Here is a 27,067-nt window from a genome sequence, read left to right as displayed (position 1 = left end):
TTCCGATAACGTCCTGGGAACACAGATCGCGCTGCTGACAGCGCTCTCCGTGTTCCCTCAGCAGCAGCACAGGGGAGAAGGAGCAGTGTCTCCTCCCCCTGTGCTGCTGCTGCTGCCGCTCCAGCCAATGGGAGGACAGGGGACAAGAGGAGGGGAGGAGCTATGGCCACTGCTCCACCAATGAAGATTAATCTATCATTTATTCATATACAGGAGGCGGGAGCTGCAGAATCACATAGCCGGCTCCCGGCCTCTATGAGCTGTAGCTGCGATCTGCGGTAGTTAACTCCTCAGGTGCCGCGGATCGCAGCTACAGCTCATAGAGGTCGGGAGCCGGCTATGTGATCCTGCAGCCAGCTCCCGCCTCCTGTATATGAATAAATTAGAGATTAAGCTTCATTGGTGGCGCAGTGCGCCCCCCCTCCCCCCCCCAGTATCAGACATTGGTGGCGCAGTGCGCCACCCCCCCAGTATCAGACATTGGTGGCGCAGTGCGCCCCCCCCCCCCAGTATCAGACATTGGTGGCGCAGTGCGCCCCCCTCCCCCCCCCAATATTAGGCATTGGTGGCGCAGTGCGCCTCCCCCCCCAAGCCCCCCCAGTATTAAGCATTGGTGGCGCAGTGCGCCCCCCCTCCCCCCAGTATTAAACAGTGGTGCGCCCACCCCCCCACCCCAGTCGCAGTGCGCCCCCCACAGGATTCCCTCTCCCCTGCTCCTCCAATCGGAGCCCCAGCAGTGTAATGCTGGGGCTCCGATCGGTTACCATGGCAGCCAGGACGCTATTGAAGCCCTGGCTGTCATGGTAAGCTCCATGCTGCTGTGTGCACAAAGCACACAGCAGCAGGGACAGTGTGAGCTCCTATTCACCCTGATAGAGCTCTATCAGGGTGAATAGGACAAGGGTTCTTAGTCCCTAAGGGGGCTAAAAGTTAGTTAAAAAAAAAAAAAAAAGTAATAAAAATAAAAACACCAAAATATTAAATATAAATGAAAGATTTACAAAAAAAATAAAAAATACACATTAACAATAAACATTAATTTTCAGCAGATTTGTGGGAATTTTTTATTTTTTTTTCAAAAATGAAAATTCCCAGAATATCGGTATAAATTATCGGCTATCGGCCTGAAAGTTCACAAATTATCGGTATCGGCCCTAAAAAATCAATATCGGTCGATCCCTAATGATTACTGGGGGATGGGGCATGTCACGATCTTCTCTGTTATCCCAGAGGCTGAATCTCCTCTGACAGCCTCTGGAGTTAAGTTCCGCCCCCAGCAAGCAAGGAAGAGAGGCCCTGAGATGCGGAACGGAAGCACTACGGAGTGCTTCTGTGGTGTTTCTGTCCGTGCCTCCGCACCGCGAAAAAAATAGAACTTGTTCTATTTTATTGCGGTGTGGACAGATCACTGACCCATTCAAGTTGAATGGGTCTCGATCCGTCCCGGCCACCGCAAGGAATGGACCCCCATCGGCCATGTGCAAGAGGCCTTACCCTGATTCTGCAGTTTACAGAAACACCCCATATGTGGTCATAAACTGCTGTATGGGTGTTTTGGGGAGGGCAGATTTTTGCTAGAATGGTCTCTGGGCACCATGTCGTATTTGAAAAGACCCTGAGGTATTTTTTATGGGTGTAGCGAGCGCTTTGAACCAACAGGCGTTTCATAGAATTTATAACACTTGGCTGTGAAAATGGAAAATTATATATAATGGTGCTTTAAAGGCAACCTGTAACCGGGACTTTGTGTATAGAGTTGAGGACATGGGTTGCTAGATGGCCGCTAGCACATCCGCAATACCCAGTCCCTATAGCTCTGTGTGCTTTTATTATGTAAAAAACTAAACTAAAACGATTTCATACATATGCAAATTAACCTGACATGAGTCTTGTCCCTGACTCGTCTCCGGGACAGGACTCATCTCAGGTTAATTTATATATGTATAAAATCGTTTTTGTTATGTTTTGTTTTTTTCACAATAAAAGCACACAAAGCTATAGGGACTGGGTATTGTGGATGTGCTAGCGGCCATCTAGCAACCCATGTCCTCAGCTCTATACCCAAAATCCCGGTGACAGGTTCCCTTTAAGCACAAACTTTATTTTTCACAGGATAAATTGCTGTTTGGGGATACGCCAGGACTCAGAAGGGAAGGAGCAGCATCTGGATTTTCGAACATAAAATTTTCTAAAATGGTTATTTAGAGGGAGAAATTTTTTATGTTTACATTGCTGTGTGAGGGCTTATTTTTTGCAGGATAAGCTGTAGTTTTTATTTGCACCATTTGGCTTTCTGATCGCTTTTTATCAAATTTTTTGGGAGTAAAAAAATAAATATATATTTTTTTTTACACGCTGTTCACTTAATGGGGTAGATCCTGTGATATTTTTATTGATATTTTCATTTTACACAATAAGAGAATTTTTAGAAAAAAAAATCATGTTTGTGTTGCTGTTTTCTTAGAGCCATATTGACTGTGTGGGATGAGGTGATGTTTTTATTGCTACCATTTTGGGGTACATATTACTTTTTTTGGGAGATGAGGTGACCCAAAAAAAAAGCTGTTTTGGTGTAATTTTTATTTGTTTTTTTTACACCATTCACTTTATGGTGTAGAATAGATGATGATGGAATATTTTTATAGAGCTGGTTGTTACGTTGTGTGTGTGTGTGTGGTTTTTTTTCTTCTATTTGCAATTTTTTTTTTTTAAACGACTTAATTGGCGAAAAATGTTTTGTTCTTTTATATGTAAAACTTAATTTTTTATTTTACATAAGGTCATACAAGACCTCTGGGGGACATTTAACATAATTTATATAATTTTTTTCTTTTTTTTTTCTTTTCACACTATTAATTTCTCTTGACATAGTAGCACCAGTTACAGAGGAAATACAGCCCCCAGAGAAGCTGTATAGCTCTGTACAGCCTCAGTGCAGGGCTGATGGTGGTCTATGGAAGACCCAACAGCTCCTGCACTCCCCCGACCGCAAAATGCTTCCTTAGCTGTATACACAGCACTCATTCAGTGATGTGTATAGAGCGATCTAGAAGGCAGGGGAATGGTCCCCGTCTTCTCTATGGGGAGCCCTGCAGTCACTAACAGCGGGCCCCCAGTACAGCAGCTGCATGAACAGCACATAGCTGCGATTATTGAAAGGACGTGGGAAGGGAAAGACGCTCGCAGGCTGCCAGCTTCCTCACCGCGCCTGTGCCGAATGCTGAACGGCGCGAGATTTCTCCAGAGCACAGGGCTGGCAGACAGATGCGAGCGCTGCTTGGCCCTGTCTATCAGGACTTGGAGGGAGGTGACAATGGTGGGAGAACGGAGCCTCTAGGAGCGTAGATACAAGAAGAAATAGGCTAGTTAGGTTTAGCGGACATTAGCACATCGCTAATGTCAGCTAGCTTTATATGATTAAATCTGGTAACAGAATCTCTTTAAACACTTATTTAAGCCATTTTCTTATCGGTAAGATAAGAATTAAGCTATAATGAGTGTTCATAAGGTCAGAGATCAGGAGCTGTCAGCTGAGCTGCCTGACAGAACAGGTAACATTCAGATCATACTAATAGATAAACTCAAGGCTACACAAGGACAGTGGTTAAATTTTTTTTTTTTTTATAAAGCGCAATTGAAAATATATATTTTTAGCTCAAAATGAGTATAATGCAATATAAAAAAAAATGCCCCCAAAGGTGTACATAGCCTTTAAAGGGAATTCTGTTTGAGAAGTTATTCCCTATCCTATATTAGATTGGTGGTGTTCCTACCCGATCACGAGAATACTCCTTTAAGCACTGGACTTTTTTTGACATTTTTGTTGGCTCTAAACTTTCCGTCAGCCATATTCCTAAGGGTCCATTCACATGTCCGTATGTGTTTTGCGGATCTGCAAAACACGGACACCGGCAATATCCGTTCAGCATTTTGCGGACTGTACATTGCCGGCACTTTCATAGAAAATGCCTTTTCTTGTCCGCAATTGTGTGCAAGAATAGGACATGTTCTATTTTTTTTTTTTTTTTTTTTTTTTTTTGTGGAACGGACCCTAAGTTGGATTAGTGGTTGTCTTATGACTATAATCTTGTCCAATTGCCTTATCATAGCATATGGACTAAAGGGTTCTTCCAGGACTTTGATATCGATTGCCTGTCCTTAGGATAGGTAGTCAGTATCTAAACGACTGATGTGCTGGCAACAGGCACTGCACCTACACAACCCCTTCCACTGTGTACTGGACAGAGCTGGTTACTGCACCCTACAAACAGGAATACTTAGAGGATTTCCAGGACTTTTCTATTGATGGCCACAGTTTAGGTCACCAGCAGCAGATCTGTGGGGTGTCAGACACCCAACACCCCCCAACAATTAGCTGTTTGTGGCAGATGCCAGAAATTATACAGTGGACAGAGTTGGAAGGAGAATGCTCCATCTACGGTGTAGTGGCAGTGCTGGGGTACTGCAGCCCAGCTCTTAAGTTAACGGGAGCTGAGCTGCAGTATGCCGCTGGCGGAAACTACACAGTGGTTGGAGCTTTCTGCTTCCAGCTCCGTCCACTCTATAACGTCCGGCTTTGGTAGCCTCCACCAACTGTGCCAGACCCTCACCAGTCCTGTAATGATGGGCTATCCTGAAAATGGGTCATCAACATCTTCGTACTTTTGTATACTAATTCAGGAAGGACCAAGGAAAACAGGTACTCAAATTTAAAGGGCAACAAATAGTCAGATTGGTGGGGGTCTGACCCATGTACCCCATCTGATAACCTGCTTCAAGCAGCCCTGGTGCCGGAAACTCTACAGTGTGCAAAGCTGGAAGCAGAAGGCTCTGTATGCTGCTGGGATAGTGCAGTCTAGCTCCTGTTCATTTGAATGGGAAAAAAGCTGCAGTACCCCATACCAGCCATTGTATGGTGTATGGCGCTCTGCTCTGTATACAATATAGTTTCTGGCACTACATCTGCTGGAAATGGCTAATCACTGGGGATGCTGGGTGTTGGGCTGATCTGAAATTTGATAGATCATCAATATCTGAAGCCAACCCCTTTAACTTGCATTTGTCTATTTCATACTGATCTGTCCATTTGTGTCTGGTGACAATGTTCTTGGCTGGTGGCAGAATGATCCGTGTATGTCGTCTTGCCATGTGTTGTCACTATTTCTTGATCCCACATTTCTTCATCTTGTTTCTCTGACAGCTTTTAACCGATAGTAACACTGTTTGGATGAAGCCACAGGGGTAAAAGCTTGTGCAACCATGAGCCGAGGCAAGCGTGACAGCAACTTCTCCGTCTTTGAAATCGGAGACTCCACATTCACGGTTCTGAAGCGCTACCAAAATCTGAAGCCTATTGGGTCTGGAGCACAAGGAATAGTATGGTGAGGAAGCTAGCAACTTCATGTTCCCTTTCTCTGTATCCCCTCATACACATGGCTGAGTCAGATTTTTGGTCTGTAAAAAACGGATCCTTGGAAAATGGTTAACTTCTGTAAGCATTGCATTATTCCCTCACTCCATCAATAGCAAGGGCTATCCTCATCCACAAAAACAGACCAGGATAGGACCTGTAGTAAAATTCTCAAATCGGGCTCCATGGATCCATGAGAAACTGTGAATGGTGCCATTGAATTGTATAGGTATCTGAGTAGCACACTTAGTAAGGCTACTTAGTAAGGCCAAAGGTGGGCCCTGCACCTATCAGACAATGGGGGCATATCCTAGCTATATACTCCCATTGTTTGTGATGGGAATACCCCTTTAAAAACCTGATAGCACACTGCTGAAAAAATACTGTCATGTGCACAAAGCCTTAAGGGGGGAAATTTCCAGTTGAATCACAAAAATGATACTTGTTAGGTTGACCTTACACGATGAGGCCTACTGAACCCCATTGTGTATGGGCATCCTTAAAATTAATGTGTACAAACGTCTGTCTACTCTTTTTTCTATGTCAGGAGCTGGTATTGATGGGTGTACGGGTGCAGAGATCCCCACCAATGGCTAGCATAAAGGAGCTGTGGCACTCTTCAGAGTTCAGTATGCCATTGTCTTATTTTGGCCTTACTAGCAGTGGCCTGACAGCATCTCGTCCCTATTGGTACAGCAGGTTTGTGGGTTCTCTACACAGCCCATTGCCAATACTGTCTTCAGACATATCTTAATGTATATTACTTTAATTTTAATCTGCAGAGATCGGACATCCTGCATCCATGCTAGTCAGCTCTTCTGCAGTAGCCCTGGCACAGGATCTGGTAATGGCAGTGCTGATAAGTCAACTGTTTTGGCAGGATCAACCATCTACTTAATGTGTGTTTGGGTCATCCAGTCCTTACCTGAGTGCAGATGTGGGGCTGGAAGATTGGCCGTGCCCAATCCTTTGTTCCCTTGATAAATAAGCTGCTGCCAACAGATATTGAATATGTATAGGAAAGTTGAGAAGAGTAGCTGTCAGTCCAAAGACTGTATTAGATTAAGCGATCCTGCAGGTGATTGTCGGGAGGGAATTGTTCCTTCTTGGCATTCGCCTACTCACTAGCTGAGAAGACCTCTGCTATTACATGCAGCGATCTCCTCCACAGTATGGAGAGCAGTGATCACTCATGCCATCACTGATCCCTGTACTGAATCATTATTTTCCGGCAGCAGATTGTGATTACACCATGATCTGCTGCCAGCAAACGATAGTTTTTAAACCTGTTGAAAAATGGTGATTGCCCGATGAACGGGCATTTACTCATTCGTCGGGTAATCGCCAGCGGTATTGCACTCCCAGATCATTAACGAGTGTTCTCGTCAACGCTTGTTAAAGGGAGTCTGTCACCACCATATGGCCATATACAGTGCTTACATGGCTCTGTAGCACAGCTATACAGGATTGTAACGGTACCTTTATTTTCTTTAGACTTGCACCAGCAGGAAGTTTAATTCATATGCAAATGAGCACTCGCAAGTGCCCCGGGGTGGCGTTCAGTGTGTAGGTGCCCAGGCTGCTCTGCCTTCTTTTCACTTTACTCCTCCCCAGCCTCTGCCTTTGCCCGTCTCCTCCAAGTCTCTTGCCTCATTGGTCCGGACTTGGAGGGCGGGCAAAGGAAGAGGCTGGGAAGGAGTAAAGTGAGAAGAAGGCAGAGCAGTCTGGGCACCTACACACTGAACGCCACCCCGGGGCACTTGCGAGTGCTCATTTGCATATGAATTCAACTTTGTTTTTCCTGCTGGTGCAAGTCTAAAGAAAAGAACAAAGGTACCGTTACAATCCTGTATAGCTGTGCTACAGAGCCATGTAAGCACTGTATATGGCCATATGGAGGTGACAGACTCCCTTTAATAATGAACTAGCCGACCGTTGGTCAATGTAATACTGCCTTTATAAGCGTTTGGCCACCAGCTTTAGTGTGGTGTAAGATCATTGTCTGCCACGTCGTACTGACAATGGACCAGTAGTTTGTTAGGGGAAGCTTTAGATGGATTTGTATATCAGGAACATTGGGTAGTGCTCCTGTAATGCATTTACAGTGCTCAGTCATTTCTGCTGTAGTAAGTAATTGAAATGTTTTTCATTCAGCGCTGCTTATGATGCTGTTCTTGAGCGTCATGTGGCCATCAAAAAGCTGAGCCGACCCTTCCAGAACCAAACACATGCTAAGAGGGCCTACCGGGAGCTGGTACTCATGAAATGCGTCAATCACAAGAATGTAAGTCAAGATCTTATTGCATCTCATTCGTCATGGTCCAGAACATTCGTGGAGGTGTTTTTGTGTAACCACTGCATGAAAGTGCAAGGCCTCCTTGACATATGTCCGGCGTTCTGTTCCCCTCCGTTGTGAAGTAGAAAACGATGCAGGAGAACTGAAGCTTGAACTGATACCGTCGTTTTCTATGAGATTGTCCCAGTTGTGATGCCAGATGTCAAATTGTTCCGGACAGAAAATCGCTACATGCTCAGTTTTTCTGTCTGGCGCTATCGCTGTATAGACGCTGGATCTGTGCGCTGAAGTTCTGTACACATCAGTTGTCTGACTCCCCACCTAAAACAGCTGGCCGGTACACAACGGATATGTGCTTCAGACCTTATTTATCTAGCATATATTTCGGCCTATAAGCCTGTCTATTCTCTCTTTGTACTCTGTGGCTCATACTGAAGAATACTGTGATTTATGTGCCTGTTTATTTTATTTCCATCTGTCGTGTTTTTTTTCCCACAGATAATTGGGCTTTTAAATGTCTTCACACCACAAAAATCTTTGGAGGAATTTCAAGACTTGTAAGTTGTCTCTGACGTCTATTATGTTTACTGATAATTTGAGTACTTAGTTGTGGGTTCTTTGGATAATTTGCTACTCTTTTGACATTTGGTGTCTTACAGCAGGGATTTTTTTTTTTCCAGGTACATTGTGATGGAACTTATGGATGCCAATTTGTGCCAAGTTATACAGATGGAATTGGATCATGAGCGCATGTCCTACCTTCTTTACCAGATGCTTTGTGGCATTAAGCACTTACATTCTGCAGGCATCATCCACCGGGTGAGTTAGACTTCATTTACACAGTCAGTGTTTGGTCAGTTATTTCTATCAGTGATTTTAAGCCAAAACCAGGTGCGGGTCTAACCACAGAACAGGTGCCGCTCTTTCCCTCATACCTTATGTCTGTGGAGGCTCCACTTCTGTTTTTGGCTCACAATCACTGACCAAACACTGATGTGTGAATGATGCTTTAGGCCTGTATAGTACCTGTATTCATGTCTGCCAGCAGTAGGACTTAGTCAGTCCATCTGTGTGACTGCGTAGATTGAATTGATAGAATATGCAGTTACTGAGATGGATATAACTTTTCATCAGCCCCACATACATTCATTGGTTAAAAGTCTGGTTCCAGTGCCATTATGTGTTAGTATATGGCATTTCATGTGGGTTTAATGCCTTTGGAAGGATCTGGGTGTTATGACTGCCCAACTCTATATTCTGGCAGGGTGCTGATCTAATCAGTCCCTGGCCATATTGGGTGCTGTCCCCGGACAATGGTGCTGCTGCCTGGGCCTTAAATTGTATACCTGTATGAGGTCTTCAATCCAAAGTTCTTTGATGTATTTTCCTCCTGATTTTGAATGAGTGGACATTTGCTATTTTGTCAGCCTTGATATCTCCTAGGGATGCTGTCTAGTGTCTGCAATGACAATTCTGCTTTATTACACAGTTACATGGGTGATAAGGTTGCAAAATAACATGCCAGCACTACAGTTTGTTACACGTTTGTGAAATGAAACCACTTTTTATGGAAACATTTTTATTAACCTTTATTTAAATCATGGGCGCCTTTGGGGCATTTTTTTATTATTGCCCTGTACTGTATGTCTCTCTCCCTCTCCTCTCCCTCTCCCTCTCCCTCTCCCTCTCCCTCTCCCTCTCCCTCTCCCTCTCCCTCTCCCTCTCCCTCTCCCTCTCCCTCTCCCTCTCCCTCTCCCTCTCCCTCTCCCTCTCCCTCTCCCTCTCCCTCTCCCTCTCCCTCTCCTCTCCCTCTCCCTCTCCCTCTCCCTCTCCCTCTCCCTCTCCCTCTCCCTCTCCCTCTCCCTCTCCTCTCCCTCTCCCTCTCCCTCTCCCTCTCCCTCTCCCTCTCCCTCTCCCTCTCCCTCTCCCTCTCCCTCTCCCTCTCCCTCTCCCTCTCCCTCTCCCTCTCCCTCTCCCTCTCCTCTCCCTCTCCCTCTCCCTCTCCCTCCTCATGAACTCCATTCCTGCAGAGATTCAATTGCAGGATCATAATCCCTGACAAGTAGAGCAGAGAGGAGGATGAGGCAGCTCTTTAGCTCAGTGTTCTGAAGTAACTTGTCCTCCTGTTTGATTAGGACAGCGGCCATTTTATTTCTCCTAATGAATGCTCCCCAGACATAACAAGTAATATTTAATTTATTTTCAGTAATGTTATTTTATTCCCCGAGAACCCGTTTAAGTAAATATTAAAAGGTTTACTACGCAGTAATAAAATATTTGCACAGACAGATCACATACAGATTAAAAGTAATAGTCATTTAGGCTAGGTCTACACAACGACATTTGTCGCGCGACACATAGGGCACAACGACACTGCAACATTTGTGGCACGACAATATTTTATAGTGATAGTCTATTGTGACGCGCTGCGACACGACAGTCGCAGAAAAATGCATCTTGAATGGATTATTTGCAATTGTCGCATCGCAGCATGTCGCAGTGCGACACCATAGACTATCATTATAAAAATTGTCACGCGACATTTATGCGACAAAATGTCGGAGTGTAGACCTAGCCTTAGCCTGAATCAGTTGGATAGCTCTTGTTGACCAGTTCCTAACGTAGTACATGGCCGACGCCTCATGGTGATACAAGAGTGAGTCACAACACATCATTTCTCGCCCAGTTTCCTTGGGGGACACAGAAGACCTTGGGTATAGCTCATCTCCATAGGAGGCGTGACACTAAGTGAAAACTGTTAAGCCCCTCCTCCACAGCTATACCCTCAGCCTGGAGAGAGAGACTGCCAGTTTTTGCTTAGTGTCCAAGGAGGCAAGACACTCCCTGCTACTGCAGGGCTGATTCTCCTTGTTTAAATTTTGATTTTTACTTTTTTCTTTTCTTTTTGTTCCAGATCATCAGGGACAACAGAGTCGCACTAGACCTCTCTGTTTCTCCCGGGGTCGAGCTGCGCCAGTGCCGGTCATCCGCACTGCTGCCTCCCCCACAGAAGGCAAGGTGGACCAGGGCAGCCCAGCTCCCCTGTATCCCGCCAGCGCAAGGGTCGCCCGCACGCCAAGCCCCTCTTCCAGCGTCCTGCCACTACGGTGCCAGTAGCTGAAGGGGCGACCCTGCTGGAATGGACCGAGGGTGAAGACGGCTATGGTGAGAGATTGGCTTCTCCAGCCCTACGACCCCCCCCTTTCCACCACCACCACCACCCGGTCTCCTGCGGGCCTAACCCCCCCCCCTCATGGCCCATACTGTGCCTCTCTGAACAGCTTTCATAGCTGTGATGGTGAATGCCTTGCCTCTGATGGCAGAGGTCATGAGTTTGAATCCCTGGACAAACCTTAACCCTTCCACTGCTGGATCTAGGCTGGCCCCTGGGGTGCCGCAGGGCGGCAATCTGCTCCCTGCTCCCCCCCTCCCCCTCCTGGCCCCATAGGACATGCAGCTGCTGTCCCCCTTTATCTTTTGATGTCCCGCCGGTATATGATACTACGCGGGCACCCGATCTCGGGGTCCCCCCATCTCCTTACCGGAGCGTTGCTCAGGGCCTGGGGCCCGCTCCTGACAGACCTCGCCTCCGGCCGGCATGGACATTCCGGTGCGGCCGGGCGCCGCAATGACCTGCTGGGCCGCCATCGGGCCTGCGGGGCCGCAATTCCGGCACTCCATTTGGGCCCGACTCTTCCGGCCTGCGGGGTGGGCTCCCGCGGCCGGTTTAATGCGCCGCTCCGCCTCAGTCCCGGCGGTATATAATACTATGCGGCCCCGGTCGGCCGGGCGCCGCACAAATTTAGGCCCCGGCTTTACGGCCTACTAGGCCGCGAAAGTCTGGCCTTTGTTGGAGGGGGCGGGTACTTCTCCAGGCGCGAATTCTTCCCGCCTGGGGCTTCCTCCGCCCCCAGTGGATCGCAGCGCCGGCCCCCAGGCCGGCTCCCTGTTAACCCTTTGGGTGCAGGCCGGCTCCCAATGGGCCTGTATGGTTGGCCACCCCTTTTTTCTCTTGCATCAAGAGAATCTGTGCCCTATATGGTGGTTCCCCTTTAGTCTCAGAGAGGCTGTTTTAAAAAAAAAAAAAAAAAAAATATGAAATAATAATGAATAAACAGATGTCTAACAGATTCTTGTGGGCTGCGCAGGACGCTGCAGCCCCTTCCATAGGCAGCATGGTTTCGCGCTCCCAGCCTGCGTCGCTGCCAGGTGCATTTCCCCTTTTAGGCGGTTTCTTGCCCTCTCCCGGGATGCAGCGCGGGCCAAGTGCATGCGGTCAGTTCTGTAGGCAGCATTCGTCACCCTCTCCAGGTATGGTGCCTGCCATGGGCATGACCCCCCCCCCTCCCAGGCGGGATACTGCACTCTCCCTGGCTGCGGGCTGGCCCTGTGTATGACCTTCTTAGGCGCGGTGCTGGCCATGTGCACGACCCCCTTCCATAGGCGGAACGCTGCACTCTCACTGGATTCGCTGCCAGCCGTGTGCGTGACCCCCTTCCATAGGCGGAATACTGCACTCTCACCGGATACGGTGCTGGCCATGTGCACGTCCCCCTTCCATAGGCGGAACGCTGCACTCTCACTGGATTCGCTGCCAGCCGTGTGCGTGACCCCCTTCCATAGGCGGAATACTGCACTCTCACCGGATACGGTGCTGGCCATGTGCACGTCCCCCTTCCATAGGCGGAACGCAGCACTCTCACTGGATTCGCTGCCGGCCGTGTGCGTGACCAACTTCCATAGGCGGAATACTGCACCCTCACCGGATACGGTACTGGCCATGTGCACGTCCCCCTTCCATTGGCGGAACGCAGCACTCTCGCTGGATTCGCGGTCGACCATGTGCGTGACCCCCTTCCATTGGCGGAACGCTATACTCTCATTGGATTTGTTGCCGATCATGTGCATGTCCCCCTTTTATTAGGCGGAAATCTGCACTCTCACCGGATGCGGTACTGGCCAGGTGCACGACACGCTTCCATAGGCGGAACGCTGCACTTTCACTGGATTTGCGGCTGGCCATAGGCATGACCCCCTTCCATAGGTGGTATGCTGCACTCTCATTGGATTCGCTGCCGGCCTTGGGCACGCCTCCTTCCCTCAGGCGGCATGCATACACTCCCTCTGTCTGTGGTTGTTCTCTCGCCGGTGCGTTGCTGGCCATGTGCATGAACCCCTTCCATGGCGGGGTGCTTGCACTCTCGCTGGATCCGCTGTCAGCCATGTGCATGGCCCCTCTTCCGTGGGCGGTGTACGCACTCTCACTGGATTCGCATTCGCTGCCGGCCATGGGCATGCCTCCCTTCCTCAGGCGACATACACACATTCTCACTGACTGTGTTTGTCTCTCGCCAGTACGTTGCTGGTTATGTGCATGACTCCCGTACATGGCAGGGTGCTCTCACTCTCCCTGGATGAGATGCTGGCCATGTGCATGACGCCCGCTGCACGTGCAAGCGGGCGTCATGTTTACACATCGCACCAGCGCCGTACATGGGTGGAACGCTTGCACTCCCATTGGATTCGGTGCTGGCCTTGTGTGTGACCACCCCTCATTCCATGGGCGGACCTTTGCACGCTCATGAGATTCACGGCTGTCCTTGTACGTGCTGTGCTGGACTTGTACATGTCCCCTTCATTGGCGGAGTGGTTGCACTCTCACAAAGTTCGGTGTTGGGGGAATTATTGCACGCTCTCTTAATGCTAGGATAACCCTGTGCATGTCCCCCTTTCACTAGGTGGACCTCCTGCGCTCCTGCAGGATTGTATGGTATGTCCTATGTCTCTGGAGTAGGTACGGCCTTAGGCGTCACCCCCTTTTGGGGTGGGCCTTTGCACTCTTGCCGACTGCAGTTTGCCAGGTACATTTCCCCTCTTTCGGGGCGGACTGCTTACGTTCCATCGCGTGCCATGCTAGGCTTATGCATAACTCCCTTTCAGGTTGCACTTTGCACTTCCATAGATGCTGGGGCACTCTGTGGCTGGCCCTCTTCTCTGAGTGTCTTTTTTGCAGGGAGCGGCCGTTCTTGTGCGTTGTTTGGGCCGTTTCTGCCTTCTCCTCCCGTAGGTGGGTTGGCCTTCTCACTGCTTACGGGGCTGCTCGTACGTATGCTTCCCCTCCTTCCTGCGACATCCCTTTGTTCTCTTGGGTTACTTGCCGCAAGCCTTGCACTCGTCTCTACAGAGATCGTTCTGTCCACCTGACCCGGAGGGCTCTGTGCTCTCTACTGCACCGAGCTGGGTGGTACTCATTCATTTCGTTGGCCCTTCCTCCCGGGAAGTGTTCGTGGTTCCTAGATGCGTGCTGTTGTCTGCAGCGCCCCTCGGATTCTTCGTTGGCTCTGGCGGGACTGTGGTTCCTTCGCCTATTACCATTTCCTCCTCTTCGGATGCAGTGTGGTATGAGTCCTTCCTCTTGGCGCCCTCTACGCTTCGGTCTGATCTGCTACCAGGTTCGGGCCACTCTTCTCGGGTAGATCACCCAACTTCTCTTGGATGCTCTATTACCCAGGTCCGGAGGACTTCCACCTTGGGTTCTTCAGGGTATTTGCCTTCTGCGAGGCGGTGAACCTGGCGTCTCACAGTGTAGCAGGGTTCTGCTTTTGGGCTGTCCTATGACTTCCCTGCTGCCCACTCCTCCTTTCGGTTGGGGGGTGTGATGCCGGCCTCTGTCTCGACTACCTTGTCTCGCCGGCTCTGTTTGGCTCCCCGTTCGGTACAGATCACGCCGATGTGGCTTCTGCCCGGCCAGGCTTCAGAGGCTGTTCCTTCACTGTCCTCCCCTCTGGGGGGAGCATGGTTGTTCATGTGGATGGTTCCGGTGTTCCTTTGGTCTCGTACTGTCTCCCTTGTTCACACTGGCTGTATTTGCTGTGTGCCTCTTGCTGGGTCTACCGCGTTCTGTCCTCCCGCTGGGTGCAGATTGCGTTTTCCATTCTAGGCTATGGTCCTGCTGTAGACTTACCTTCTTGGTAACTTGGGGGGACTGCCCTTCGGTCCAGATTGTCCTGTCTTGTCCTGGCATCTGGCGGATGCTGGGCGGACCCTTCGGTTCCCTTCCGTCTGTCCTTCTGCTCCCCCACTCCGGGTGGATACGGGACAACGTTGCTCGGAGGCCGACGGGACCAGTTTTTGCCGACCCTTCTGCCCGTGTTACTGGTCTGCGCCTGGTCACATTGGGTTTTTATCCGCTTGCCCAGGTGACTCCAGCGGGCTCGCTACTGTTCGCTCCTGGCTGTGTTTCGTCCAGGATCTGTCGTTGGACTTAGGGTTTTTTGTCTGGGTGTCGGTGGGTAGCTGGGCATTCCCCACTCTGCCCTTCTCCCCCCCATGGTTCTGTCTTTCTCCAGTCCGGCCTGGACCTGGGACTGGGACTCCTTTGCTTGAAGTGTCAAGTGTCGGCGCTGTCCTTCCTCTTCCAGCGTTCCCCGGCCCTCGGGGCATGTCCAGACCTTCTTCCTCGGAGTGGCTCTTTGGTTCCTCTGTACTGTACTCTCGGCGCTCCAATCTTGTCCTTGGAGCCGTTACAGGAGTTCTCTCTACCCCTTCTGTCCTGTACGGTTGTGTTCCGTATCAGTCGTGTCTCTGACGGGTGCCGGAATGGCCCCTTTTTTTGTTACGAGCTTTGTCTTTTCCAGGACAGGGCTGTTCTGCATCCCGTTTCTTCCTTCCTTCCTTCCTTCTGAAGGTGGTGTTTGCCTTTCGCTTCAACACCTCACCTATTTGGACGTTGTTTGGGCCTTGCCGTTTTTACTTGGGGATCTCCGACTCTTGCAGTCGTTCGGCCTCTTGGGTTTCCAGGAGGGCTGTGCATAGGGTTGACAGACTCCAGGGTGGTTTTCCTCCGCTTGATCAGATTGGCTATTGCTGAGGTTACCGCACCAAGGGCAGGATTCTGTCTTTGGTGTCACCGTTCCTTTCACCAGAGCGGTCGGTGCCTCCTGGGCCGGAGGCATTGGGCTTCGGCCGTGCATTTGGGCACGGCGGCCACAGGTCTGCCTTGCACGCCTTACTGAGTTCTACAGGGTGCATACTCTGACTTTGGCAGATGCTGCCTTACCCCGCCTGGGTTTACAGGCGGCGGTTCATTGATGCCTTTCGGGTGCTTCACCTTGGTGCTGTGGTCCCTCCCCCTTTTGGACTGCTTTTGAACGTCCCAAGGTCTTCTGTGTCCCCCAAGGAAACTGGGCGAGAAAACGAGATTTTTGTATAACTTACCAGTAAAATCTCTTTCTCGCTCTTTCCTTGGGGGACACAGCACCCACCCATTCATTGTTTTTTCTCTGTACGTTTTCCAAGTTTTTGTTACCCGTTGGGTAGTTGGCTTGTTGGTTCCTTGTTGGACTTTGCCTTTTCTCACTGCTTGGACACGCAACTGGCAGTCTCTCTCTCCAGGCTGAGGGTATAGCTGTGGAGGAGGGGCTTAACAGTTTTCACTTAGTGTCACGCCTCCTATGGAGATGAGCTATACCCAAGGTCTTCTGTGTCCCCCAAGGAAAGAGCGAGAAAGAGATTTTACTGGTAAGTTATACAAAAATCTCGTTTTTGCCCGATCGATGCCATCAGTGGAGCTGACGCCTCCGTTACATGCATATAATTTTTCTAGCTCAATGGCCCCTCCTAAAAAGGTCTCCAGTGTCCATTAGGCATGTGCCGTGGCCTAGTACCACCAGTCCTGGAAACTGTAGAACAATAGTGCTCATTATCTCACATTAAAGGGAAAGAACCACTCAAAATAACCTTGCCACACAGTGCCAATTGCCTTTATAGAGCTTAGTATCAATTGAAAATATTACATCTGAAATATTGTATCTGTTAAACCTGTTTAGTATCCTTAAAAAAGATAGTAATAAAGAAGAGGGTCTTCTGCTGGTCCACCGGTGCCCCACTGGTAACCGTTGTGGTAGCAAAGGCAGACCAGACAACTAGGAAGTTACAATTGCTGTTACCTGCATGCCCCACTACCCATCATTTCTATGGAAGAGGGGAATGGGAAGCTTTAGTAGGAATATAACAAATTACAATTTTTTTTTCCCTCAGGATTTAAAGCCAAGTAACATTGTAGTGAAATCTGACTGCACCTTAAAGATTCTTGACTTTGGCCTTGCCAGGACAGCAGGAACCAGCTTCATGATGACACCCTATGTCGTGACACGTTACTACAGAGCTCCTGAAGTGATCCTGGGAATGGGATACAAAGAAAATGGTTAGTTCACCCCTCCCCCTCCTCATTCACACACATTGTTCCACAACGGAGTTCATACATGTGAGCAGGCTGTTTCATCAGTGGAGGCATCTCTGAAAACGTGCAGTCACTATAGTCCAGTTCTCCCACGTTGGCACCACAAGCCTTCCATTTCATGATATGCAGCACAGCTTTGTTACCTGATGGGGCCCAGACAGTGGGTACCCGCCTCTTAGTGCTACATTTTTCTGTACAGTTTGCAGCTTACCTGCTTTCCAGTGTGGAAAATGTTCTCTATTGACCCTCCCTAAAGTCGATAAATCGGGTTTCCAGCATTATTAACGTGAGCCTTGAATGGCAATGGTGGCTGCTATGCATTTGCTGCTATCGGTGAGCCTTCCAGCAAGATGCCACGCCTGAAGCACAGCACTGATCTCTCCATTAACCCCGGTGATGACCGGTATCAGAAAGGTTAATGATCTGCTAACCCACTCTGCATTGCCCTGTGCGCCTGTCTTTTTCATGCTGACCTCTCACTTTTCAGGTTCTGCCTGCACTTGGCTGTTCACTTGTTTTCACTGACACCTTTCTCTCTTGCTTCTGCTTTTTTCCCCCTCCTCCTTCCACCATCTGTTTTTCCCCCCTTGCGCTGTCACCACTGATAGTGGACTTATGGTCGGTGGGGTGCATAATGGGAGAAATGATATGCCACAAGATTCTCTTCCCGGGAAGGGACTGTATCCTTACACACTTGTAAATGGTTGCCACCTGTCAATTACTTTATACACTGGTGTGTACAGATGTGTTCATTAAGTGTTCTCTCCTGGGACCGCAACGCACATTTACAGTGGATGTCACATCGGCATTATTCTTTGCACCTAGTATTAGGGAATTGTTTAGACAGCAATTGCCTAATATATTTTCTTTATAGCAGAAGAACATGAGCTACCAGCATTCTGTTAAATACATGAACTGCCTCTCCCCATAAACTTGCATACTTGAGTTGGCCAATTGTGAAGGTTTTAATAGAAGGGGCAGATAAGCTATCCAGGATATCTGGCATTATTTTATCTCCCTGAGTAACGGTGGCTTCAACATGCCCATCTTTATTTCCATCAGACTGTCCTCCTACCCATTGTCTGACATTTCTCTTTATGTGTATTTCCAGATTCAGGGTCCTCTTACACAGGCTGATGACTGACAATAAATGAGTACCGATCAATGATATTTGTTAATCAGTGCTCGTTTAAAGAGGCTCTGTCACCTGGTGCAAGCATACCCTACTTGGCATATAGCCAGGTAGGGCTGATAACGTATATGATAAAGCATACCTTTCTTCTTCCATTAGCAGGAAACTCAACCTTTAAAAATATGCTAATGAGAAAAAGGAGCACTCAGAGTCGGGCTTATGTCTTCCAAGCACTGCTTCTGCGAAGCCCATGTAATTATACTGCTGCCCTTATTCTAATAATCACACCCTAATCCCTTTGACTGACAGAGCTAGACCTACCGGTCTAGCGCTGAGATCCTGCGCACTCGTATCTATGACGGCGCGTGAGGAATACACTAGCCAAGAGGAATGGGAAAAGTCCAGTGCGCACGCACCGTAATAGATGCGAGTGCGCAGGCGCTGGATCTCAGCGCTAGACCGGTGGGTCTAGCGCTGTCAGCCAAAGGGATTAGGGTGTGATTATTAGAATAAGGGCAGCAATATAATTACATGGGCCTCGCAGAAGCAGAGTTCCCTTTGCTCATTAGCATATTTTTAAAAGTTTATTTTCCTGCCAAACCGGACCTAATAGAAGAAGAAGAAAGGTATGCTTTTTGTCAGTTATCAGCCCTACCTGGCTATATGCCACGTAGGGTATGCTTGCACCAGGTGACAGAGCCTCTTTAAAGTCCCTTTCACATGGCTTGATACAAATTGAAAGGATGATCACTCCTTATTACAATCATTCATCTACCATTCATTTTGCGCATTGTCAGCAGCACATATTTTTGCGCAGGGTAATGTGCTGCCAACTGATAACAATTTTGTGTACCACATGAAAGATGCAAACATGGGCCAATGCTCGGCTTGGGTAAAAGAACCCTTTAACAGGTTATCAGTAGCAACCAGTCTTATGGGCACTGTGTTGGCATCTGAACAGAGGCAAAGCTACCCTAGTTGATATTCTTCATATCAGATGAACATTCCGTGAGGTTAAGGAGTAGAGGAAGCGGGAGTGGTCCTACGCATACAATAAATGTCAGTTTAAACCCTTAGATTTCAGCATGTCCCATCTACTATCTTATGTATGCAGAAGTCTCCACTCTCCCTTTATAGCAGATGTCTGGGTGTGATGGATTTCAACATTCCCAATCAATTCTTTGGTACCCACTGGAGATAAGCCACAGCAAGACGCAGAGTGTGCAGGTTTATGGTGGAGTCAGAAGGAATAGTTATTAGCCCAACAACCGTCTTAAGGCCAGCTTCAAGGCCATGTTCGTCTGCTGTGGCGCAGCGCGGCCCAAAAGTAACTGCAAAATCTGCAAGTGTTATACGCATGGCCTCAAATGTTTCCTATAGTGTGTCTGATGTTCAGATTTTTAGTGTGGATTCTGCAGTTGATACGCTGTACTGTTCACATAACTTAAAGGAGTTGTGCAAGTATGGGGAAGGTTTGGACTCTCCACCTGGGCTGACCTTTTTAAAGGGAAGCTTACTTATCTGCTTCCTGCTGCTGGCTCCTTGCTTCTTCTCCTGGCCTGCGGCGATCTGCTGTGCTCCCTCACTGAAAACAGCCAGTTTGAGACCGCCTGCAGCCAATCACTGACCCGATTCCCTTGTAAGGGGAGACTGTCACCATCACGGAGACTGTGCTCGGTGATTGGCTGCAGGCGGCGTCAAACTGGGTGTTTTCAGCAAGGGATTTCAGATCTGGAGGAGAAGGAGCAGGTAGCCAGCGCTGGGAAGCAGGAAAGTTAGCTTACCTTTACAGGTCCCACCAAGTGTGTGTGTGGTTGCAAAACCACACTCCCTCCATTCTTGCACAGTCCCTTTAAAGACTCGTTAAGACAGGGCTGGCCAACCTGTGACTCTCCAGCTGTTGCAAATCTACATCTCAGCATGCCCAGACTGCCTACAGCAGGGCATGGTGGTAGTTGTAGTTTTGCAACAGCTGGCGAGCCACAGGTCGGCCATCTCTGCTGTAAGACAATGTTCACATATTCGGGTTTGTCAGGATTTAGGCGTGGTTTTCGCCAGTAAGGCATGTGAATAGGATATTTGATGCCCCATTCACATGCTACAGAAAAAAATCTGCACTAAGTAATGAGCGTGCTGCTGATTTGAAGATCCACCATGATTCATTTCCATTATCTGTACAGATTCCTCATTGAAAAGGCCACCATTAAATTAGTGGGACTAATCCATGTGTGGATGTGCCGGGCAATCTGCAGCAGAAGTCTTATTGTCAGCCTTGGATTTCTGCTGCGGATTTTCCGAAAAAGTCCACAGTGGGTTTGTCTATCCTTGTCGTGTTAACCTGGCCTTATTCTTCTTTCCTGATGAGACTGGATTGTACACAATTGTACAATTTTCCCTGCCGATGCATGGCTGTATGTTCTGTGTACACACACTGTTACGTGTTCTGTCTATGTAGTGTGTCTGCTTCTTTTTCACGTTAATCCCAGGAGAGCAAACATCTTTCATTTGGGTCGAGTAGTGAAATCTGACTGGCGCTGTCAGCCACAATCTTATCAATATTGCACCTTATTATTGCCGTATTGCACGCTGCAGTGTCCGTTTTCTCATATGTGCTTGTACATGACTATACTGGGATCTGTTTTGGTACCTCTTTGTACATTTCATTTCTTTTAGCTCTGTGTATAATGGGGTTGTACATTACTGTGGTAGACCTTCACGCTTCTGAACACTTTTGTCATATAGTAGCCACAGATTAGTTTCACCACAAGTAAACTGCTCGTTGAGCTCTGTCATTGTGGGAATTACTGGTTTCTACCCACACAATGGGGGGGGGGGGGGGGTGAGCGCGGGGCGGGAGTAAACTTTTATTCATATTTATTATTATTATTATTATTATTATTATATATATTTTTTTTTTTAAATGTCCCAAATGCCCTAAAACTCACTTTTCTAATGAATGATTTTGCCTTTTTACTAAAGAAAGTAACACCCAAAGTCCTGATTTTTCTACCTCATTTAAAATTCACTAAACTAGCACATCACTTCCTTGCATTGTAGAAATGGGCAGCAGCACACAGTGCTGCTCCTGGCTGTGCCTGCTTCGTGCAGCTAAAAGCTCCTATGCAGGACGTTGAGCCCATTCCGCCAATTCTGGCACAGCAGATTGTTACATGGTACCCATGTGCTAGGCCAGCCTTTAGTCAAGCTCAGGGGAAAGCAGCAGGAGCAGCACTGTGTGTGCTGCTGCCCATACACCATTCGCTGCGGCCCGATTGATACAATGCAAGAAATAAGTACACTGCTGAGAAGTCAGCGATGTACAAATTAGGGATCGACCGATTATCGGATTTACCGATATTATCGGCCGATATTCAGGATTTTGAACACTATCGGTATCGGCATCTATTTTGCCGATATTCCGATAGTGTATGGGGAACACAGATCGCGCTGCTGACAGCGCTCTCCGTGTTCCCCTTAGCAGCACAGGGGAGAAGGAGCAGTGTCTCCTCCCCCTGTGCTGCTGCTGCCGCTGCCGCCAATGAGAGGACAGGGGACAGGAGGAGGGGAGGAGCTATGGCCACTGCTCCACCAATGAAGATTAATCTATCATTCATTCATATACAGGAGGCGGGAGCTGCAGGATCACATAGCCGGCTCCCGGCCTCTATGAGCTGTAGCTGCGATCTGCGGTAGTTAACTCCTCAGGTGCCGCAGATCGCAGCTACTGCTCATAGAGGTCGGGAGCCGGCTATGTGATCCTGCAGCCAGCTCCCGCCTCCTGTATATGAAATTAAGCTTCATTGGTGGCGCAGTGCGCCCCCCCAAGCCCCCCAGTATCAGTCATTGGTGGCGCAGTGCGCCCCCCCAAGCCCCCCAGTATCAGTCATTGGTGGTGCAGTGCGCCCCCCCAAGCCCCCCAGTATCAGACATTGGTGGCGCAGTGCGCCCCCCCCCCCCAGTATCAGACATTGGTGGCGCAGTGCGCCCCCCCCCCCAAGCCCCCCTCCCCCCCAGTATTAAGCATTGGTGGCGCAGTGCGCCCCCCTCCCCCCCAGTATTAAGCAGTGGTGGCGCATAGGGCCCCCCACCCCAGTTGCAGTGCGCCCCTCCACAGGATCCCCTCTCCCTTGCTCCTCCGATCGGAGCCCCAGCAGTGTAATGCTGGGGCTCCGATCGGTTACCATGGCAGCCAGGACGCTATTGAAGCCCTGGCTGCCATGATAAGCTCCATGCTGCTGTGTGCACAGAGCACACAGCAGCAGGGACAGTGTGAGCTCCTATTCACCCTGATAGATCTCTATCAGGGTGAATAGGACAAGGGTTCTAGTCCCTAAGGGGGCTAAAAGTTAGTTAAAAAAAAAAAAAGTTACAAAAAAAATAATAAAAACACCAAAATATAAATAAAAAAGAAAGATTTACAAAAAAAAAAAAATACACATTAACAATAAACATTAATTTTCAGCAGATTTGTGGGAATTTTAATTTTTTTTTCAAAAATGAAAATTCCCAGAATATCGGTATAAATTATCGGCTATCGGCCTGAAAGTTCACAAATTATCGGTATCGGCCCTAAAAAATCAATATCGGTCGATCCCTAGTACAAATATAGGGGGTCATTTATTAAGACTGGAGTTTTAGATACCGGTCTTAATAATCCTCTGCGTTGGAGATGGATCCGCCAAAGTTATGTAGAGGCGCAGGCCTCTACGCAACTTTGGCAGATCCGCCGCTGCTTCTAAATGTATGCCAGCTCCCTTGCTGGCGTAGATTTAGACCATTTTCTACGCCTGAAACAGGCATACAAAATGATTAATGAGAAGGCCTGCTGGCCCGTCCCCTTTCTCTGCCCACTTTTGTATACCTAGCGTGAGTGAGGAAGTGTCGCAGGTTTGCGGTTATTTGCTCTGCCATCTGCGTCGGAAATACACCTAATATAGACTTATTTCTGTTAGTAAATAACCCCCATAGTGAATTTAAAACGCTGTAGAAATCAGGACTTTTGGATATCATCAGGGCTGAAACTATTCATCGATGAAATCGAGGCAAAAAAATCCTCGATGCAGTTTCCCTGCACCGAGGATTCGTTTAAATCACATGACCCCGGAGCGTGAGTGAAATGAAGCTTCTCGCTCACCTCTCCGTGGCCTCCCAACTCTGCACCGCAATGCAGGGCCTTGCGTTCACACATCGTCAGAGCGCTGACTGATGTGTGTGACGTCAGGTCCCAGTGCATGTATAAAGTTATTGGCGGAGGTGGAGGGGTTAATGGGTGATTTAGTATGTTTAACGTTATTGGGGTGGGGGGGGGGGGTGAATAGGGACACCTGTGATTTGGCATGGAGGGGCTGATCTGGGGTAGCGGGGGACATGGTGGATGACCTCATGGCAGCCAGTGAACTCTGGCAGTCTGTTCCTCCACCGGAACATACTGCCAGAGTTCACAACATAGCCTTAGATACACATTCTGGCAGAAGAACAGCCTGCTGGAGTATACAATATTGGGTATAGCAACCAGCTATATGCTCTTATTGGTCCAAGGTTATCTGGCCATGTTTTGGCATACATGCTGGCAGCTTGAATGCTGTTCCAAGGCCGAACCCAATTACAGTCGATCGCTGCAGCAGGCGGCAGTATTTACATATACCCAATATGGTACATTCTGGCTGGCAGTTTTTTCTGAAAGAATGTTTATTGCAGCTGTGAAAGAAGCCTTATGTGTGTGCAATTATTTGCTATACCACTATAATAAAGTTTTTATAAAAGAATACATTATTTTAAGAAGGTTTTTCCTATTAGAGTACTCGTTTAATCGTAAAAAATAATAGAATACTCGATTTAATAAAATATTTGTTTACTACAGCCCTAGGTGTCATATTCTTCAGTAAAAATTATTTTTAGATTTAAAAAAATTGAATAAAAGTTTACTTCTTTTAATCTTTCTTCTATTATTTGCACTGTATCTGAACCGACAGCACCAGTGCTGGACTGTCACGCCATACAAACTCTGGAGCTTTTACTTGGGGAAAGTCTAGCTTTTTGGAGGTGTACCAACAGTCTGGGAATAAAAATTGATGGCCTGTCCTTAGGTTGGGCCTTTTTTGGGCCTTAGCTGTTCCTGGTACTACCGGTGGTGATACCTGTGCTGAAGCCGTTTACCCGTGGTGAATAACTGGTAGAAACTAGAAATTTTCTTTTCATTTTATGTTTGTTTCGCCGGGTCAGCAGGAGAGAGGAGCGAAATGAATGTGTGCGAAATTAAGCTTGTTTTTCAGAATGAACATTATAGAAATATAGAATTTCAACATGCTTTCTTTGTTTTCTTCCATATAAATTGTACCTAAACACTGCCCTGAGATTGCATGGAGCTTCCATGACTTTGACTGCAAATCTCAACCGTGGGATACAATTTATGTACCGTATACTGAATATGTTGTCATATATATATTTATATCCGAGAGTAAAGTATAAGAGAAACTCCTCCGCTTCATTACCAGGCTGGATTCTAAACTGATCATGAAAGAACATGGCAGCCTCATACAAACTCTCTAATTATGACTTTTGTATGGAGCCCCAATGAGGAACCCATAGGTACATGGGAACTTACAGTCCCTCCATTTGCAGATTCTGTATGAATGAAGCCTCTTTCTGAATAATATTTCTTTAGATTTTAAGGTCCTTGTCAAAAAGTGAAGGCCCCCCCCACCCCCCTTATCCTTACAATTGTAACTTGACCAAAGGTCCATGAAATGGAGATCTTTCCTCTTTGATGCCTTCTACAGCTTCACTGAATGGAATGGATTAGCCACTCTCCCTCCTTGTACTTTATTGAGCACCTTCATTTTCCTTGGCGATGGACAGTCCTGTATCTTTCATTGTCTTGTCAGCTTACCAGTAAATGACATGCATCTTTGTGCTGTGGAAGAGTACAGTACTGGAAGCATTGGCAACCTACATAAACCCGAGGAGTCATCTGGCAGTGTCATGGTGTGCAAAATGACTTCCATTAGTAACTCTCTAATTTAGAGGTTACATAGAACCTATTCATTGATATATAGACTTAAAAAGTTTGACTACTACATGAAGTATATTACTGTATGACACTTTCAGCACATCAAAATTATAGTCGTGGAGAACTCCTCTAATAAAAGTATACAAGATGAAAATTAGAAGGTGCCATTAAAAGGGTTGTCCAGGACTTGATGACCTATCCCACTTCTGGCACCCTGCCAATCGGCTGTTTGAAGGGCTGCAGCCTCTTCTATGGCCGGTGATGCTGGTCCATCAGTCTCAATACCTTTTTTACAGGTAAACTCCATTCAAGTAAAGGCGATTGAGTTGCAGTACCAAGCACAGCCACTATACGATGTACGGCACTGTGCTTGGTATTTTATGAAAAGTGCTAATCTGAGCGCTACGGCTCCTTCAAACACTGGTGGAGGTCCATCTCTCATATATCCTATGGATTTTATTCCAGGAAAATCCCTTTAAGTGTACATTACAAGTATGATTTTGTTTCTATGCTGAGATACAATTTGAAGTCTGGACTCTTCTTAGATTCTGGCATCATATCATGGCTAAAATGTAGAGATGTGCAAATTTCTTAAATTCGTTTGGGGTTCAGAAAATTTGATTCAGGTATGAGTCAGTTCTACCCAAATCAGATATGCTCGAATTGTCCTGAAAGTTGGTATATAACACTCTCTGATCTCTTAGGACTTATATTTTGTCTGGAAAGACTCCAGTAGGAGAGCAAGAAAGAGAACTGTTTGAGGCTACCACCAAGGAAAAATCCTATTATGAAAAAGCATGTTTCTGGGAAAAATATATGAAAATTAGCACATCTTACATCTATGGGCATCAGATATGCTTAGGAAAACTAATTTGAATAACTTTCCCAGAACCTCCGGGTGACCATTCCTGGCCTCCAATACTCTGCATACCAGAAGCTCTCCTTAATGAGAAAAAGTACTCCCCAGACAAGGCATAGATATGTCTGTCTCTCACTTTCTCTCACTCTGATTAGTCTGAAACGAATCACAAATATTTAGGTTTGTTACAACTCAAACTATTTGGATAATTCGGAACAAATTCTGAACTGGTAGATAAAATTTACCCATCCTTACTACAAAGTAATGCTGGAGTTAGCCCGATTATTGGGCCCATGTAGAGGTGCTGCCGATCACCCGATGAACGAGCAAAACGCTTGTTCATTTGGTGAAATGATCTTTCATGCGGACAGCAGATTGCTGCCCAGAGATAATCAATCTGTATAAGGATTAGCAATAGCCATCACTCATCCCCATAGAATGGAGGTGATCACTGCTTGTAAATGCAGCTTTTCACTTCCATTGATGAGCAGCAAATTATTGGGAAGGAACGCTTCCTTCCCGATGATTGTATGATCTCTTGGCGCAGTGTAACTGCACCTTAAGGATGCAAATTGGCAAAACGTATTTGCCACTGTCCACACCAGGTATCAAAATCTCTTGGTCCAATATGTCATGTACAGGACCTTCATCTGAGGATATTAGGAATCCATATACAAAGATTGGTTGGAACTTTTTTGGATTTTATGTTTTTGAAAAGGTACAAAGAAGAACTTAATTTCGCACGGTTGATGTCTGCAGTCAAGTAACAAGGCTTCTCACTGTAAAATTTTCTTTGGTCACACTCCCCTATCTTGCTATGACAGTGCTCCTTGAAGGCCATTCTCTGTTAATTGCCTTGCATTCTGTTTTCAGTTGACATTTGGTCAGTGGGTTGCATCTTGGGAGAGATGATCAAAGGTGGTGTGTTGTTCCCTGGCACAGACCGTATCCTTCCCATTGGCTTTCACAACCCACCATTCACTCCCCAAACCAAAAGGACGCTTCCATGCTCCAGGGAGGCCTTTTCTGTAAGTTTCTGTGTAGATTGAGCCTCATATTTTCCTTGTACCCCAGAAATGTAATGCTGGGGTGATTTTAAATAGTAAGTAAAAAGGAAAAG

General features: G+C 47.5%; 1 protein-coding gene across 4 annotated transcripts in view; it reads left to right on the top strand.

The window, feature by feature from the left end:
* The window catches only part of MAPK8 (mitogen-activated protein kinase 8), a 72,137-nt gene that overhangs the window by 6,559 nt on the left and 38,511 nt on the right, over window positions 1-27,067 (top strand). For 2 of the 4 annotated variants that reach the window (XM_044300263.1, XM_044300265.1), the window contains exons 2-7: window positions 5,201-5,381; window positions 7,565-7,694; window positions 8,205-8,263; window positions 8,387-8,525; window positions 16,746-16,911; window positions 26,821-26,892. In XM_044300263.1, coding sequence (XP_044156198.1) covers window positions 5,260-5,381; window positions 7,565-7,694; window positions 8,205-8,263; window positions 8,387-8,525; window positions 16,746-16,911; window positions 26,821-26,892 — 688 coding nt within the window. In that variant the 5' untranslated portion in view covers window positions 5,201-5,259. Of the gene's footprint in view, window positions 1-5,200; window positions 5,382-7,564; window positions 7,695-8,204; window positions 8,264-8,386; window positions 8,526-16,745; window positions 16,912-17,555; window positions 17,628-26,820; window positions 26,893-27,067 lie in introns of all 4 variants that reach the window. The other 2 variants (XM_044300264.1, XM_044300266.1) reach the window with 2 other exon arrangements.

The sequence above is a fragment of the Bufo gargarizans genome, chromosome 6 (assembly GCF_014858855.1).
Source record: "Bufo gargarizans isolate SCDJY-AF-19 chromosome 6, ASM1485885v1, whole genome shotgun sequence".
Lineage (NCBI taxonomy): Eukaryota > Metazoa > Chordata > Amphibia > Anura > Bufonidae > Bufo > Bufo gargarizans.
This window is presented reverse-complemented; position numbering and strand designations above follow the sequence as displayed.